Source organism: Gymnoscopelus braueri (genome assembly GCF_963280865.1).
Source record: "Gymnoscopelus braueri genome assembly, chromosome: 4".
NCBI lineage: Eukaryota > Metazoa > Chordata > Actinopteri > Myctophiformes > Myctophidae > Gymnoscopelus > Gymnoscopelus braueri.
Window position 1 is genome coordinate 40,730,557 of NC_137605.1, and position 19,675 is coordinate 40,750,231.

General features: G+C 39.4%; 1 protein-coding gene across 1 annotated transcript; it reads right to left on the bottom strand.

The window, feature by feature from the left end:
- Positions 1 to 3,708: 3,708 nt before the first annotated feature.
- On the bottom strand, positions 3,709 to 19,210 carry abhd5a (abhydrolase domain containing 5, lysophosphatidic acid acyltransferase a). Its single transcript, XM_080427459.1, has 8 exons — positions 19,142 to 19,210; positions 16,685 to 16,765; positions 13,876 to 13,961; positions 12,727 to 13,102; positions 9,973 to 10,127; positions 9,431 to 9,542; positions 8,239 to 8,425; positions 3,709 to 7,437 (listed from the first exon to the last, which is right to left on the bottom strand). Exons 1-8 carry the CDS (start codon positions 19,171 to 19,173, stop codon positions 7,348 to 7,350), a joined length of 1,119 nt encoding a protein of 372 aa, XP_080283585.1. The 5' UTR covers positions 19,174 to 19,210; the 3' UTR covers positions 3,709 to 7,347.
- Between the last annotated feature and the right edge of the window lie 465 nt (positions 19,211 to 19,675).

The window sequence follows — 19,675 nt, forward strand, 5'->3', positions numbered from 1 at the left end:
AAAGAAAAAAGAAAAATACATCCCTTTTGCCCTTTATTTGCAAAGTCACATTGACTGGACAGGGTGCACCAGTTGGACAGATTCCGCTTTGCTAGCCTTAGCATTTGTTCTTTCTTTCTGATACTGAATTTAATGTAGTTTTTAATTGTGACTGTAATTTTTTATAGCTTAAAAAGAAAATTATGAATAATATATTATAGGAATTATTGTAAAAGTATGGTCCATCCATCTTCAACTCTTAGCATGCTTTAAGGCATGTCTGCATCATTGTTCTTAAAAATAAACAGACCTGGAATCCTGGAGAATCGGATTGGATTAAAGATTGCGCTTTTCAATAATCCAGGCAATGAAAGCGGGATAGATTATAGTACATCTAGACTGTCTGAATGGTAATGTGATGCATGTGTCTGTTTGTGAGTGAATGCCTTGTGTTTTCTGTACTTGGTGTGTCACAGAAAGTCTGGCCTGCCTGAGGGTGGTACTCAAAGCTCGGTGTGAGAGATATGGGGGTGGCACTGCCGCACACCCTTAGAGGATGCACTGTCAGAGAGAGAGAGAGAAAGGGAGAAAGAGAGAGGGAGGGAGAGAGATCGAGAGAGGGAGGGAGAGTGAGACAGAGAGGGAGGGAGGGAGGGAGGGAGGGAGGGAAAGGGAGAGGGGTGAGAGAGAGCGAGGGAGGGACAGAGGAAGGGAGAGATAGAGGGAGGGAGGGAGGGAGGGAGGGATAGAAGAACTAACACAGGCAGAAAGGCAGAATGAAAGAGAGAATGTAAGAGAAAGAGAGGCGAGATAAGAGCCTTGGAGGGTGGGAAAGATAACGACAGATAGGGAAAGCGGGAGGCAGGGAGGGAGGGATGCACGGAGGTTGGGGGGGGGGTCGAAAGAGAGCGAGCGAGAACGAGACAGGAAGAGAAACAGGGAGATATAGGGGAGGCGAGACGAGAGGCAGAATTTAATAAATTAGATCAGGCGCCTTGCTGGTTTCCTAGCAACCCAGGCAAGGCGAGCCTGGTCTGGCCCAGTGTGTGCTCCAGAGTAAAGGTCTCTCTCCTCCGCCTCTGTCTTCTACTCCTCCTTCATCCCCCTCTTTTCGCCTCCTCCTCCTCACACCCATATCAGTACTGGACACATTTGACATCAAATTCACGGCAATTGATAAATTACCGGCAACTAAAAGGGGCCATGAATGTGGAGTCGGTACTCAAGCAGGTGTGTTACATATATACTGTACATACAGTACTGTACTGAGATTACACCTATCTACTGTATACATACTGAGATTACACCTATATTTACAGAGATTACACCTATATATACTGAGATTACGCCTACACATACTGAGATTACACCCATACTTACTGAGATAAAGGGATAAAAACAAATAGTCGAATGTTCCGTATTGCATACAGTGCAATATAGGTTCAAAATTCAGCATCAACTAGCCAACCTTGGTTGATTCAATGCTTGACTGTGTGCATTGAATTATGTGTAAATACAAAACCTTCCTGAAAAGTATTAAACTGGCTGGAAGGGCATTGACTTGAAAAGATGCATTGGCTAACCTGACTATTGACAGAAGAAAATCCCATTCACTGTTTCTCCAAATTCAGAACCAGTGGTGGAAAGTAACTTTAAAGTACATTTATTCAAGTACTGTACTTAAGTACAACTTTTTCTTTACGTGAGTATGTTAATTTTTCAATACTTTATACTCCAGTTTATACTCAAGATGCTTGTTTATACTTGTATTGTATTTATATATGTACAGTATTTGAAAATAGCCTTATCTACAAGCTAACAACGAGTACGCTTGTAGATCAGCTATTTTGCTAAATTGCTAAAATTTGAGTGCTGGTTCCACCACTGTTCAGAACCATGGACAAGATTGGGCACAATTGACTAGGAGGTTGTCATATCGATATTGTTTATCTAGTAGGTCAGTGTAGCAGTGTTACAGTAAGTAGGCTAACAAACAGATCTGCGCATAATTCTGTATGACAAGTTATTTTCTTAGGGGGGAGTTGTGGGATGACACAGCACAATAGACAACACTTGAGTAATCTAAAATGTAGATTCTAACTGCACCATTCTGTTCCCTGCTGTGGTGGGACACACATTACCCAAGGGAATAGCTGGCCTCATTCTTGACCGCATTTTTTTTTATTTTCTCCAAGGTGAAGATGTGCATTCTGCACAATCATACAGGAAGTAAATAAATAAGCAAACGCTGCTGTAATCAATGTTATAGCAGTGTGGATTTTTTTATCACACAATTAGCAACCTGGCTTTTATTTTCACTGACATTTTAGCCAGAGCTTTGCCCCAGTTAAAGGCGCTGTAAGTGATATTCCCATGACAATCATTGCTATAGTATAGAGTGTTCATAAAAAACAAATTTTCAGGTCACGATACCAAATGTCATCCACAAAGGAGATTACCAATATACAGAATAAGTGAAATTTGAAGTGATGAAACAAAAACTAAAAAAGAGCAGACAATTGGAAATGAACATTAAATTCAAGCTAATAAAAGGGTTATATCCTGATTGGATGAAATGTAATGTTTACTAAAGAGTGGGAGAGATGGTGAGAACGCTGTTTCTGAACAAAAACTCTAGCAGAGATTACTATCGAAAGATTTTACCTTTAATTATCACATAGCCAACAAAATCCACCCATTCACTAATTAAAAATCAACCCAATTTTACAGTAACGTACAGTATATGTCCAGTTCATGTAATACAGTATGTGATATGTATGTACTGTAGACACTACAGTTTCACAGGAGGATACTAAATCAAACATTAAAGCCTAATACATATGAATTGTGCCTGCAAAGGCCTGCAATACGGACAAGAAATGTATCGGATAATCTCCTCTGACAAAATTCCTCCCCATAAATTAAATCTGCCCTGTGTTTCTGAGATTAATCAACAGCAACTGTCCCTTTGAGAGGAAAGTTCATTAAACCCACCTACATCATTCCCCAAACAGCTGGATGAAACGACACCCAGCAGCTCCATGTGACTCAGAAATACTTTCACATGAGCTTGCATATTTCCCCGTATTGATCAACGTGTAACATAATAATAATAATAAAAAAAGATAGGATGTCTTTGCGATCAATATCTGTGTTAATGTTGTGGGAGCTTCCTATTTCAGAGATGGAGGAAAACCACATCCTACTGACATCCTTTCCATTTTGTTCCTTCCTCTGCCAGAGCCACAGCCTTGTTCACCGCCTCCTTCCCTACCTGTCGTGATAAACCCCTCTGCAATAGGCAAAGTGCAATCTCCATGTGGTATTTGTGTAAAGCACCATGTAACCAATATATAGACGTTTTACATCACTCATTTATCCTCATACAGCCTGCTTACAGTGCATCTCAGAGTCTGTGAGAGATGCTTCCGAGTCTTCTAATAATCTACATATGAGTGCTCCCTAGTGGCTATGAGGGGGTACTGCAAGGTCTTTTAGCTAAACCCTGATAAACGGCAACCATTTCTCTCACTGCCAGACAGTTGACAGGGCTGAAATGATAAGGGGGGGCTGGGGGGAAATATTGACTAATCTGTCACCTTTGAAAAGTACCTAGAGAAGCAGAATGATATAGTGTTGCATCGCTGTCTAAACATAGAATGCAAACAGAAGAGACCAATATTATTCATATCATATTAGACAAAACAAAGGCCACATGGACCACACTCATATACACCAAATATTTTATTTACATTTAAAAACTTACATTTAAAAAAAGCTTTTGGCACTCACAAAATGTGAAATGAATTGATAAAACATCAGTTACAGAATTGATAAAACAATAAATAAAATATTAATACATTTGTCAAGCGCTCAAAATTAAAGATACTTGGTCAGGCTTTTTCATGTGTCAACTCTTTAACACACAAATGTGTCAACTCAGCCAATCAACTAAGTAAACTCAATAAAAGGCAGACATGACTTACTGGTACAAATGAGCTCAAACACTGCTTGGAATACTGTGCACTGTATGCAGTGGAGCATTTGTGAAAGACAACTTAAAAGTTTTCACTCAAATATCAACAAGAAATTATATTTTTTCGCAACAATTAAGGTCTCTGACGTCACAGCTTTTACGTCCGGAGAATCCTGTCTAGGACAGCCTTCAGACGCACCTCCTGCAGGAGACTTGGCTCAGATCTGAGCGTTAGGAACCCATTGCTTCAGATGCGCCTACTGCAGGAGACTTGGCTCAGATCTGAGCGTTAGGGACCCATTGCGACCGCATGCCCTTGCTGACATCGACCCCAGGCAGGGTTCGAATCCACGACCTTCCGCATGAAAGGCGTACGCTCTAACTAAGCGCTACACTAGGGCGATCCGTATAGAACAGTAGTACAGCTAAATATATTGTTCAGAGTGGAACTGCAGAGGTAGAGTGGCATGTGATTGATTTAACCATGTATTGCAGTATTTTTACACTGTTGGATTCATACTATTTTAGAGTTCATGCTGAGTTTTGAAACAGATACTGTATACTGTAGATGTGGATAAAGTTCTTGTTAGACTTGAACCATACATAGCAAAATGTGGCCCGTTTTTACACTTAGCTAGTACACTTCATACTTATCTGTGTATTGGTGAAAATACATCATTAAATTCCATAAAACTAAAACATCAGAAACAACTTATTCAGATAATGCAACTACTCCAAGGCAAAATGGCTATTTTTGAAAGATTGCCAATTTGCAAACATTGGCAAATGGTATCAAGACTTTCAAACGCTAGACCATAAGTTTATTCTGCATCTATGAAATCTATTATATTTGATATTTTTCTTACTGAGGGCTATTGAAATGACAAAAGCAAGTTTCAATACATAAACCGAAGGGGAAGCTACAAACATTCAGCCAACAGAAGAAAAAAAAAAGATATGGTATGCATCATTATTGCTCAACACACACATCTATTGCTGCTTTTGAGTGCTGACACAATGGGATACTGCCGCATGGTCTCTGTATCTGAATGATACCATAAAAAATGTGTCCATGAAATACCAATTTTATGCATAACAGAGTTTCCCTAAGGACTACAAAATTGTGCTTAAAAATCTGTTTCACTGCTGGTGCCGATTACTGCTTAGGGAAGCTAGAATTAGATGTGGATCCCATATTTATTGCTTTCAGGCGGCAAATCTGGCCCCATGGGTTGCAAGAAAGTAGTTAAGAAATCTCCACACTGGCCTGGGAACGCCTCGGGATCCCCCAGGAGGAAGTTGCTAATGTTGCTCAGGAGAGGAAGGTCTGGAGCTCTCTGCTGGAACTGTTGCCCCCGCCACCCGACTCCGGATAAGCGGTTGAAGATGGATGGATGGATAGTTAAGAAAGCAAATGAACAACCTATATATTCAACCCACAGATGGTGGATAATATAGTGATATTGCTTGGTATGGATTATTATCTGCTGACTAGGGGTTTAATCAAACAAATTGATTTAATCAAATATAAAAAACGAATCACTAACCGATCATTTTATAAAACAATCGATTAGTAATCAGTCTATTTTCGGGCTTATAGGCAAAACGTTTTTTTTTTAATGTACAAATAAATAAATAAATCGCGAAAATAGCAGATCTACAAGCTCACAACACATCCCGATGCGACGCATTGTGAGCTTGTAAATCAGCTATTTTTACTATTTTTGCAATGACACAAGAATAAAATAATGCTTAAGTGGCTGGCTGGTCAAATTTGTTCATATATTAAAACAATCATAATATTAAAAACACTCTTGTTGATTATTTGAAAAAGGAATCGATAGAATAAGCACCAAGAAAATAATCGATGGTTGCACATTGTCATATTATACAGTGCGTTTTCAATCTGTATCATAATCACAAGGCAAAACCACAAACCACAGGCCGGTACAGGAAGTATAGGCTACTTAATGCTTGATTAGTAAGCATATTGCACACAGGGAGCTTTATGCATTCTGTAATATTATTCATTAGCAAGGATTATGTTTCAAAAGAAAGGCTTCTACATGTAACTTGATAGCATCTCTGTCAGATCATTTGGAGAAACTGGATTGCTTCTCATGGATTATTTTAAAGCATGGTCAGAGTCAATGGTGTCAATGTGTTCAAATAATGCCCCACACAATTTCACATCAAAACCAATGGTGAAAATAAGACAAACATGTGATCGAAGTAGTACTTATAGCCATCGTCCCATTTTTAAATCCTACTTATACTATTAAGAGCTTTTATGAGCCATATTATTACATATTATTTACAGTATGTGCAATAGACTGTAGGTTTAGGTTTTTGTGTACAGTGTTATGTAGCTGCTACTGTATCCGTAAATCTGAAAACTACCTCGCCTAGCTCTTCTCTTTGTATTTGCGTCCTCGCCGTCCTGTATTGGTAAACAATCCTTACAGAAATGCCCTATAACCCAAGGACACAAATGTATAGCTTTCTAAATGTAAAGGATTTTATGCTGCACCCAGGTGTGTGTACTGTACAGTATGTTATGGAAAGCCTTTTTTAGACTACAAGGAACATCGTATTCTATGATCCAGGTAAATATGCATTGTTATTATTTGCATGGAAATGCTGATGTACAAACCGTTTTGCTTCTCAGCTTGTTATGAGTAAATCCTTAATTATACTTGGTTGCATGCCGGTGTTGCGCACAGAAATTTGCCGATCTACAAGCTCACAATGTGTCAGGTTGTGCGAGGTGTTGTGAGCTTGTAGATGTGCTATTTTGGGTGCGCAACATCGGATCGCAACAAAGTATAAATCACTCTTAACACAATGAAGGGGCCAAAACTATTACCTCAGGGCAGGGCTTGTGTGCATAAAGCTTATAAGAACTGCAGAATCACTGAACAGGTCACATGTCTGTCTACTGTACCTTTCTGTATGATGGATATACAGTATAGTATAAATGATAAAACAGGTGAGATCTTACACTAGGAGCTGCACAATTAATTGAAAATAATCTAACCTTGTGATCTTATTCTTTCACAGTTATGCAACCGTGAAACCTGTTGTACCTTGCCCTTGTCTCCTCCCCTATACACAGTTTAATACAAGCAGAACATTGTACAACCCATCTCCCCATCCAGCAGGGTCATTAGATTACATCACATACCATTTGATATGGTACTGTACATAGTACCAATAAGCACAAAGTAATCGGGATAATAATTTTGGCCACAATTGTGCGGCCCTATCTCAGACTGTGAGAACTTTCATATTTGATGTAATGCATATGGACCCAGTACGCCTAATCTGACAGCTTGGGTACAACTGGTCCCACGTCAGTTAGTGCAGGTTCTACCCTTTCTGCCCTCTGTGTTTCAGTCCATCTGATCACACACCTGTACCACTCTGTGGTTGAAGTCTTCTGGGTGGTCTGCATACACATAATGGCCTGCTCCACGGATCGTCTGCAAAGAGGGTGCAACACAGTAAAAATGGGGGTAAGTTAGCAACCAGGAAAGTGGAAACCATTCAGAAAAAATGAAAATCTACGTTTTATTTAACATTTTATTTTCTGTCTATATTATTAGGATAACAAGAACATATTGGTGGTGAAAGTGACTCTATACAAGGGGTATTCAAACTTCTTTTTGGTTTATGATATTGATATATGCTATTTTGTTGATGAATTGAATATCTAGGACCCCAAAGGAAACAAGACCGCAAGGACAAAGTGTTTGACTGTACTCGTGTTGTTTTACATTTCTGTCCAATAAAATATTCAATCAAAAACAATCAATTTCAACTTTTTATTTTGGATACCTTTTGAAATTATTCTGTTCGTTTTTTGTTTAAATTTTATGTGAAATTGATTCACGGTGTGAAACAGATTCACAGCAACTTCATATTGAAACATCTCGTTAGAATGTGTCATAGAAAACAGTTTTTGTATTGTAATCATTGAATTGAATATTATTATTGAATTATTAAACTACTAATTAAACTACTAAATTCCCCAGGAACACCCTCAAGGAGCCCTGGGGTCCACAGACCCAACTGCTCTATTCTATCAGCGACGCCATCAAGAAAATCAAATGATTGTCTTTAAGAGACCAGAGATGAACCATGTCTACTATACATTTCCCCCTAGTAGGGAGGTAAATGAAAGGCAGAAAAAGGTGAAAGGGGGATAACATTGCAGAGAGGTGTGAGAGGTGCAAGATGTGCTACAAACTGCCCCAAATGAGCTTCTGAACCCCTGAACTTACTATGATTTCCACATGAGAGTTTGGCCTCATTTCCTTTATGGTGTGGCCCGAGTTTCCATCTACGCTGGAGCGTGAGCCATACACAACTGTAATGGGGATGTCAGGATGAATCAGTCCGATCCTCTGCAGCATGGGTCTCTTGGCCCCCCCGTATGGGATGGACATGTTCTTAAAAGCCGTTTCACCACTACGAGAGAAGAAAACTACATATCATCATCACTGTCAGGCGGAAACCTTGTATGTCCAAAACCGTCACTTTTCAGGAAATGGAAAAAATAAGCTGTGATCCGCGGTAGATCAGTAGTTATTATTTACTTACAAGCTCTTATTAATGCTTTTCATTGGTCAAATATTTATAAAACCCACAGACAGACTTGACCACTTTCAGACTGGTGTCCATATTTTGGGCATGTAATTATAGGCCAACATTTTCAGAAATGAGTTCAAATACTGTAGCAGAGTGGCACATGCACAAGCTCAAACATTTTGGTGAGCTTGTAGATCGGCTATCTTCGCAATTTTTGCGTGACACTGTTTTACAATGAATTATACAATAGGGCATTCATTTATTTAAAAAAAAACATGAAATATGGAGATACAAGTTTACGGCCCGATATCATTCATGTTCTCCCTAGTTATTGCCCGTGTCCAAGGCTCGTTTTCCACTCAAGCCATGAAAAAATGCAGAGCGGTCAATAGATACTAAGCCAGTGGTTCTCAAACTTTTTCATGTCAAGGACCCCCAAATTGACACTTATTAGCCCACGGACCCCCATTTGAAAAGATATGCCAAGGAGGACCTTCATCAGAGAAGATTGTTACGGCACTATAGCAGTGATTTTCAACCATTTTAATTTCAAGGACCCCCAGTTTGACATGCATTAGGCTACGGACCCCCATGTAATGGCATTTCTATCTCTGGGACCCCAATTTATATTGTAAAATCAATGTTAATTTAACTCAGAGAGTGTACAAATGGAACCAAATGGACCCGTTACAGACCGATAAGGGTCAAACAGAAACATGGTTCCTAACTATCTATCATTTAGCTGGGGACCCCCTGGAACTCCATCAAGTGGGGGTCCCCGGACCCCACTTTGAAAACCGATGTACCAAGCCTCATAAAAATGAGAGCAGAACAGAGAGAAGGAGAAAGAGAGCAGAGAGGTGGAAGTGGCCTGTGGGCTCAGACCTGGGTACTTGTACGTTCAGGTGATAGATGTACTCTGAGACAGTGTTGTCACTGAACATGGAGGCGAACTTTCTCTTGAAGTCTGGTCTCAGGGTCTGCACCAGAGTGAGGCCTGTAGGATCACATCAATAGAAGCGGTTACTGCAGTGTCCTTCTGATCATTACTAAAATTATATTCTACACAGAAATGAAAAATAGATACACAAACACCAATGCCAATTTACATTAAAAAAACTCATGTGGACCAAAATGTTTTAAATGTCACCACTTTCACGCTTATTTGGTGGTACATAAAGTACTATAAAAATGCAATAATATTCTACTAATTAAAAGCTTCTTGCTAGGCTTGCTAGGATCCATTGATAATTGAATCAGAAACAAAAATGTTCATACATTATAAGAAAATCTAAATATAGTTAGTGTTGAGGGTTTCATCTGGCTACACATGAATTAAACGTCAAAAGTCAACCGTCACTTAACAACAACTTCCTGAGACACTGCTGTAAACTGTATGAACGTTTGCTGCAGTTTAGTGGCCTTACCCAGGGGTCCAACCAGTCTAAGTGCAGCTAGGGGGTTAGTGGGGCTGAGTATGACTCCCAGGGCTGTGATCCACACTGGGATGGGCCGGTCCTTCTCTGGTGTATCTGGCTGCTCAGCGAAGCCCCAGGGCTCCACCAGAACTATGTGCTTCACTCTACAGCAGACAAAATGGAGAAATCAAGACACAATCACCTGAACTAAGCTGTTTTTAATTTTAGATAGCTTCTCCTGAACCATATGCATTGAGCAAACAGCCACAACTGAGCAGAGACGACATAGATTTGTGCATAACGTTAAAGGTTGTGTTTATGCATCAGGTCACAGATGGTTACATTAGTCCATTAAGACATCTGTGTCATTTTTAGATTTGTGCTAAAAAGCATTATTTTACACTTATGTTTACACTTATTAAATTGTGAAAATGTGTGTAAATCTTTGAATAAATTTAAAGCGATTTTCATTATCATTCACACTTATGAATGATTCTTCTGGTTAGTATATTGTATTTTAATTTCCCGACAAAGGGACCCTTGGTCAAATGAGTGGCCTAAAGGTAAAATACTGGTTCAGTAGCTAAAACCTTATCTTAATTAGTCACAAAGATTTACTGCAGTATGTTGGCCTGAAATATAATTACTGTTTCAAATAATCGGAATTTGATCATGTATGTTTGATTTAACGATATTTGAAATTATTGATTGATTGATTGACTGATATTTTAATTATAGTGTCCTGCACCACAAGACGCCCAGCCCACATGGGCTTACAGGACACTCGCATAATTCACATACATAGCTTACATCAAGACGTCCACAAATAAAATACAGTAACACATTGTCCTGGATGTGATTTACGACGCACCTGCCATGCCGTCTCTAGGAAACAAAAACGTCCTTACTGAACAGCCAACTTAGCATAAAACATTCACATCCAAATCAGGATTCTTATCCTGGATTTTTTTTTCTCAAATAAGCACTTCTTACATCGTTGTACAATGTAAAAGGCTTAAAAGGTAGCCCTAACTTCACAGTATTTAAGCAAGAATCACTCTTTTTATCATTCAAAATGTGTTCAGCAACTTCAGCTACTTTTCTTGGGTCTGTTCTTGGATCACTCTGTCAAACTACATTTTGTTAGATTGATTCAACTCTCTTGACAAGCAACAGTCAGGTGGCATTATGCCCGTGATAATTTAAAGACACAGTGCCATGATTTTGGTACTGGTTTCTGGGTTTTTCTTTCTTCTTCTATGCAATCCACATGTAATTGCTGTCTAGTTACAACAGCATTGTTGTTGTGAAGCGTTGTTTTACTAATAGGAGAAGTGTATCACTTTTTCATTTGGCAAAGGAAACAAGACAGGTAGGGAGAGAAGTGGTTTGGTGAGACAGTCAGAGGGAGGGGGGTCGGGCGTATGTTATACAAGTAGGTGGTGACAAAGTCAAAGCCACTCCACAGAAATACAGCTTTTTAGCACTTACAGTAAATGTACAGTTTCTTCTAGAAATAAAATCATGATATAAACCGTAACAGTAATATCCATTGATCATTGTCTAGGAGGAAATAGGCCAGTGGCACAACAACTTTAAATACCAAAATAATTATTCATAACTATACCATGCAGTCCAGCATTTAGGCAATTACACATTGCTTCTAGAGCCTCTATGAAGCTATTGTGCTCTCCTGTAGCACAGAGCAAGCCGTGTGTAAAAACCATGCCAGCACCTTAGGCTACAACATGAACATACAGGATATGGGCAAGTCAGCTTAAAAAAAGGGCACATGTCCCTGATCAAGAGCATCTTGTTTAATAACTTCAAGGCCACTTGGAACACTGAGATAACAATAAGAGGACAGGAAGAGAGGATGTTTTAAGCGTTACTGATGAAGGAAAGAGATAAGGTATTGAGGACATTTTATCAGACATCCCTTGAGGAGAACTGGGTGCCTGCTGGAAGCTTTTGAGTTTAGGGACACAGCGAGAGGAGATGGTTCAGGAGAGATACAGCCCAGTGGGAGGAGAGAGGCATGGAGGACACTGCCGTTATCAGACGCTGGCACGTTCTCCTGGCACACCGAGGTGACTACATTACGTCTGTAAAATGTGTTTCTGTTTTTTGCTATGCTCATCTTTGCACTGAAAAGGACAACAGCATTATTCAAACCCAGAATCTATTTAAAACATTTCCAAGGATTTTCCACTTTTGTCCTTTTCTCTATTAACCCATTAAGATCTGAGGCCGATTCTGCAAATGCCTCCTAAATCAGTAGTTCTCAAATGTTTACATGCCAAGGACCCACAAGATGATTTTGGCTGCGGACCGCCCATCTGAAAATGCTTTGTGCCAGGGACCCCCAGAAGAGAAGATTTGTGTAAAGAGATTTTTCAAAAATGTAAAAAAAATAGCAGATGTACAGTACAAGCAAATGGCACGCTGTGAGCTTGTATATCTGCAACTGCAAGTTGACTAAATAATGAAGGTTTAAAAGGTTAACTATCTGAAAATACACATTAGCATGAATCCAACTATCTATGAAATCTATGAAAAACAAATGTGTTTAATCTGCAACACAATTTTATACAATATATAGTTGGGGGGGGGGGGGGGTCCCTGCTTCATATCTCTCTCAGCTAAGGGGTCCTTGGCCTGAGAAAGCTTTAACATACTCAAGACAACTGTAACCAGTACATGAAAGGAAAAACAAAAAGGAAAGGATAGGTTTCCTGAGGCATAAACTAAAGGCCCCCCTACCTGTCTGGGTATTTAGTAGAGTACGATGCTGCCAGGTATCCTCCCAGGTTGTGACCGAGCAGTATCATCTCCTCCAGGCCCACTTTGGTCCTCCACTGCTCCACCGAATCCACAAACTCGTCCTCTGCGACCTGAGCGTCCGTGGAGAACGTCGGCCTGCTGCTCTGGCCAAAGCCCAGCAGATCCAAGGCGTAAACGGGATGATGCTGGGAGAGAGCCTCCAGGTTTTGGGCCCAGAGTCCCACGCCGCCGCCGAACCCGTGGAGCAAGACCACGGGGGTTCTGTCTTTAGTACCGTTGTTCGTGAAGCTGAGCGTCCACAGACTGTTGCCATGGGAGATGGGGACGTACCGTTTGGAGAATTGGGTGTCAATACCTGCGGGTGAAAAAGAGAAGAGAGAAGATGTCAAATGTGGGTCCATAGATTAATTCAAATTAACCCATTAAAACCGGGAAAGCGTCAGTGTCATTTTAGATTTTAACCATTATTTTATACTTTGGCGTATGAGCTTGTAGATCTGCTATTTTTGAATAATCTTGAAATATTTTGCAAATCTTTGAACATTTTTAACTAAAATCTTTGCTTCTGTGGGTCCCTGGAACAAAATATTTTGAGATGGGGGTCTGCGGCCAAATACATATCCTTTTGAGTGGTCCTTGACATGGAAAAGCTTGATAACCACTGACATAGAACGTTTTTCAGAAAACTGTTAGGATTTAGAAGACATTTGTAGAATCGGCCTCAGGTCTTAAAGGGATAGCTCACCCCCAAAATGATTTTTTTCTATCGATTAGTCACCCCATGGAGACTTGAGAATTCATGGATATTTTTTAGTTTTTGTCGCATTCCTAAGCCAATAATTTGATGACCGGCAGCGGTTCTGGTAGGAGACACAAAAGAGTCTACTTTGTGTCTCCTACCGGAATCGCTGCCTACCGGTCCGCTGGTCATTAAATTATTGGCTTAGGAATGCAACAAAAACAAAAAAATATCTCCATGTCTCCATTGGGTGACTAATCGATAGAAAAAAAGTATTTTTTGGGGTGAACTATCCCTTTAATGGGTTAGGTTGCATCCATGGTTCTGATGCTTCCTACTGTTTAAATTAAAGAACATTAAATAAAGAAATCAAAGAAAAATATGAATACCTCGTAGCATTCTCTCCTCTGCACACATAAGCTGATTCTGAGAGGTGGGGCACCATGACGGCAGCCAGTTAGGGATCCACCACCACCTACACGTAAAAAAGGAAATCCATCATCAAACTTTAACAGTATCCTACTCTGTAAAAATCCACAGCGCTGATTTAACTCTGAGAGTGTACAAATGGAACCAAATAGACCAGTACGTACGGTACATCCGGGTCCATTTGGTGTCGGATAGATAACTAGGATATCGTTGCTGTCGGGTGTAAACCTTGCATGTCCAAAACCATTCATTTTGTATTATTATTAAGAAAAACGTAAATAGTGAAAATAGCCGATGTACAAACTCACAATGCCTTTGTGGATCTGTGGATCTGCTATTTTCACCACTTTTGTGCGACACTCTTGTGTGATGAAGTAAGGCATTATTGTACGAAAACACATACAGTTTAAATATAGAGATACAAGGTTTCTGCCCGACAGCGATGGTATGACATACAGTACACTAGTGGTGTGGCAGTTTGTTTAAAATCCATACAAATCTTTTGAAAATAGCAGATCTACAAGCTCACAATGCATCGCATCACAACGCATTGTGGGTGCATTGTAGATTGGCCGAAATGTATATGGGCTGAAGTGGTTTTGTAATCAAAATCTACAAAGTAACTAAAGTTTTCAAATAATTGTAGTGGAGTAAAAGTACAATATTTGCCTCCGAGATCAGATGTAGTGGAGTAGAAGTAAAAGTACTGAGAATTGGAAATACTCCAGTAAAGTAAAAAATCACACCCTGTGTGAAGTGGGCGGTGTCTTGCTAGCTAATCACAATACTGAATGGAGTCGATCAATCATGTACAAAGGATAAATACATTTATTGAAACACTCTTTATGATGGACAAAACCATAACTTGAAAAAAACCAAAATTTGGTTTTTTTCAAGTTATGGTTGCTTATATAGGGCTATGCACATGTGTCATGTGACACTGGCCAATCACAGTCCTGAATAGGCTGTGATTGGCCAATCACAGCGCAGGATAATTCTACTAATTTCCTGGGCCCAGATCACAGCGCAGGAAAATGTACATTTTTCCAAATCTCACTTATAGGGGCGGTTTCACCGCCCAAAAATCACACCCAGTGTGAAGTGGGCGGTGTGGTCATCACAGTGGTCATCATAGTGATGGAAGCTCACTTCAAAGAATAAATACATTTATTGAAAATAATCTTTATTGGTCATCATAGTGATGGAAGCTCATTTTCACTGAGCTTAATGTCATCATGTGTCTCGCTAGCCAATCACAGTGCTGAATAGAGTCAGCCAATCACAGTACAGCTAACTGGGCCAGCTGGGCCAATCACAGTGCAGGAAACTAATACTAATGAGATGTCCCAACCCCACTTATAGGGGCGGCTACACCGCCCAAAAATACCTCAAAATTCTACTTACTGTAGGTACAGTACATGTACTTAATTACTTTACACCACTGGAGATAGGATATATGGATGTACGGGCCTCTGCTTCAGCTGCATTGTGCTTATAGTACAGAATACAGAATACTGCCCAACCTGGTCAATTGTAATTTCACTGCAGAATCTCTACTGGCAATTAGCAGATGAACGGTTATTGTAGCATGAAGCCAAATAGAAAACGGATGCCAGCAGCGTGGGCAAAGCTTTGACTCAGTGGCTGAATTCCAGGCCACCAATTTAATTTAGCATTATTTATTGGGTCAACGGATCCCAAAGCTCATTTGCTGCAACGTTATTTATAAAATACAGCCTGAAACGCAGCCTTGTTATAGTAAATTGATATATTTTGTGCTGGGGGGAGGGAGGCTGGCCCAGGCAGGAGACATGGGTCAAATGAGTGGTAAAAAAGGATCATGCGTGTGTGCATGCAATTCAATACAATGTTATTATGTAGGTTTGGGCATTATATTTGTAGTAAGCCTATCCAATATTGTTTGTAATTACCACACATCAGTTAATGTACAGGGCTCTGGGTAGAGCCCATTCGACAGCCAGCAAGGAACATTAGATGATATTATTAAAAGATATTCCAGCTGGAGCAGTCCATATGTCTATTTGCATTGAGCAACATGCCGCTGTAAGACAGAAATGCCAGAGCACATTCACTAACTCAAATTACTCTGCTCCCGACATTGCTATAATAGATGATTTAATATGATTTTGTTGCATTGTCATTTTTACAGTATGTATGTAGTGCCTATTTTGTGAGGATCCCAAAAATACCATCAGAGACATGAGACATGCCATCAGCTAATGAAGATACCACAAATCAGCTAGTCTCCCTTTTAAGTCCACACTGTTTGCACATCTATGATACATGTTCCATTTTCCTTGTGCTGTTTGCACACTAGCTCTATATGTAGCATGATTATGTACGGTGACTGTTGAAGCCCAGCGTGTTTGCTCAGTCAATGTAACTTGTGCCTAGAATCTACCGATATCGTATTTGCACATTTTGTTCCGGTCTCTGATCTGTGACTGCAACATACTGCATGTTTCCTTCAGAGTTACTGAAATACAATAAACATGGATGGACTATAATGTATATCTTCTTTGTGCCGTACCTATCCAGCTGGTGTACTTTTACAGTGTACAAGACTTGTAGGTTAACAAATGACATGTGGTAGAATAACTACCGTATTGTCCAATATTGCAGGAGACTGAAACCGTACTTAATTTCAATTAGCAACATCTTATTTCAACATCTTATAGTTTTAGCTTGCATTTGTAGGACATGCATGCAAATCACAATGGGTAAATGTTTCGGGGTCATCATGATTACCTTAATGTTGTGTCCAGGAACCCCAACATACTGCTGAGTAGACTATGAACACCAAGAGCCATCAGCGTTCGCTGGATTGCTCTGTAGCAAAAACAAAATGAAAGAGTAAAGATGTGAATAGGGAGAGATTATAGACAGGCATTATAGACATGGGTTGCATACCGTGCAACCCATGTTACCGTGATTTTCAATAATTATTCTACAAAAATTATCCATCCCTTTTTTACAATTTAAAAAAGGGATGGTGATCATACTGTACATAAATCCTAAACATATTTACTAAAATGTCCATATAGTTCTCATGGAAAATTAGTTTAAATGATTTTCATCTAAAAACAATCTAAACATATAGGGTGTATTCTCTGGAAACAAACTGTGAGTATCACTCAATGGTCACCACAATGTGAATGTACATTGATTCAGAGTGCAACCATTTTGTGCAAATATGCACCCACAAATCTGTCCGGTGCAACTAAAATGTTACGTGGTCGCACCATGTCCACTAGTGCACCTTACATTTAGCAGGTCTGTCTATACGTGTGGGTGCGACGGTCCACCTAAATTGCTACAAATATGCTAGGGAATCTGTATGAAAAAGTTAGCTGCACAAGTGCAACCAACTCAAAAGTTAGTATGGTATGGAGCCCTGACCGTCCATCACAGTTAAGGTCTGTGGTGGTGTGGCAATTTGGCTGAGGGATGACTTTGTGGGGAATGGGGCATAATGAGGGAATACAGAATTGTCATACGAGTGCTCTAAAACGGATACAGGATAGGTGGGCACTAGGAACATCTGGGCACCTCGATGTAAAATTGACTATTTTGTCCAAAATGTTTTTAAGTAATGTAAAGTAACTTTCTGTGTGCAATAGAGCCTGGTCGATTCAGCTAAGAACCATACACCGATTACAGATCTCTCCTAGCCTTCGCCATAAAATGAACCCTAATCTATCACATCTCTGTCTTAAATGTAAGATTGAAGAGGGGGACTATATTCACTGTATATGGTCATGTCATAAGATCGGACATTATTGGTTGGGTGTTGTGCAGCAGTTGAATGAGATCTTCAATATGGAGTTTGAACCTGACCCCATGTGTTTGATTCTGGGACTTCCTGATAAAAAGATTATTAACAAGTTTCATAGACGTTTGTTTAATCTTCTAACCTATGCTGCGAGGAAAAATATTCTGTTGTCTTGGATTAATGAGAAACCACCAACAAAGAGAGACTGGCACATGCATGCCGTTGGAATTTTTAACCTGCCTCCTACGTACCACAACCGATGCCTTCTATAAAATATGGGACCCATATCTACATCTCTCATTTTTATTTTTTATTTTTTGTTTTTCATCTTTTCTGTTGTGGATATACAGTATGTACTGTGATCTGTATTGCTTGTATTTATTTTTTTGTTCTTGGGGTAGTTACTCACCCATCTATGTAATGTCAAGCACCAAATCATGTATATATATATATTGTGTTATTTTTTTGGTCCATTGTAAGTATGTGGAATCTATATTTGTATCTGTGTCCTTTTCCTTTTATAACGTGTCTGAGCTGAGCTGTTTGTCTGTTTTGTCTTGTCTTGTCTTGTCTTGTTTTGTCTTTGAAAATCAATAAACATACTATTGAAAAAAAAAGTAATGTAAAGTATACATGATGTGAACATGCACGGTACATCATTATAAGACTTAATGTTATCCTTCAACTTCTTGACTGGAATGACTGGATATGCAGGTTTTGTAGCAATTGTAGAAATATTAGACCTTAATAGTCGAATGTTTAAGCATGTTCTTCTAATCATGTATACTTTACTTTAAAACATTTTCCAAATATATATATATTTTTTACATTTTGGAAAAAATTGCCCTGAAAAAAAAAAAAAAAAAATATATATATATATATATATATATATATATATATATATATATATATATATATATATATATATATATATATATATATATATATATATATATATATAAACACACACGCGCGCACGCACACGCACACACACACACACACACACACACACACACACACACACACACACACACACACACACACACACACACACACACACACACACACACACACACACACACACACACACTGTATCTATATAATTATAGATACATTATAATTCATTTTAATTCATTCATTCATTTTAAAACTGAGCAGACTATAGCATGAATCCATTCCAAATAGAAAAGGATGCCAGAGAGTGAGTCTATGGCTCATGTTGCTGTGACTGACAAAAACAACAACAACACAGAAGTTTGTGACTTTATGGATGAGAAACAAAAACAACATGTACTAGTCTGTATAGGTCTTTTAGAATCGACATTCATTAATGCCATGTCGACTGATAAACAGTGTTTTCTATCGGGTTAATCCGTATAATGATGACAAAGAAAGATATTTGTTCAAAATGAAGTAAAACTTATAACTCTCACCCTCTCTGTTCTGCCACAGTTTGCTCGTCCATTCTCCTCCAGAATCACGACGTCATCTGCTGGTGACTGCTTGTAAGTTGTTGCGCCACCGAAAGCAGCAAATCTACAAGCCCACAACGCGTCACAGCGCGACGCTTTGTGAGCTTGTAGATTTGCTGCTTTCGGTGCGCCGTGCGCGACACCGTTGCGCAACCAGGTACGACGTCACTTTAAAAGGAGAAACGAGACTTCGCTCGGGGTGCGTTTGGTTTTAATACTCGTTGATACTTCCGCTAGGTGGCGTCTTTTCCACACTGAACAACGTGGAGACACTGAGTGGGCACCAAGGAAGAGAGTGGGCACCTCAGTGTTAAATTGGCAATAAATAAAAAAAGTAAAGTAAAGTAGGCCTACATGATTAGAAGAACATGCTTAAACATTCGACAATTAAGATCTAATATTTACTATGTTTAAGGATAAAATTAAGTCTGATAATGATGTACCGTACTTACTTGAGACCATTTTTCAAATATTACATTTTTTAAGGTGCCCAGA

Excerpts from the sequence above, each read along its gene's own strand:
- abhd5a (XM_080427459.1), bottom strand. The coding sequence starts at position 19,173 with ATGGACGAGCAAACTGTGGCAGAACAGAGAGG. Across the intron at positions 8,426-9,430 it reads CTGAACGTACAAGTACCCAG|TGGTGAAACGGCTTTTAAGA; the intron begins GTCTGAGCCCAC and ends CTTCTCTCGTAG. Across the intron at positions 7,438-8,238 it reads ACTCTCATGTGGAAATCATA|ACGATCCGTGGAGCAGGCCA; the intron begins GTAAGTTCAGGG and ends CCCTCTTTGCAG.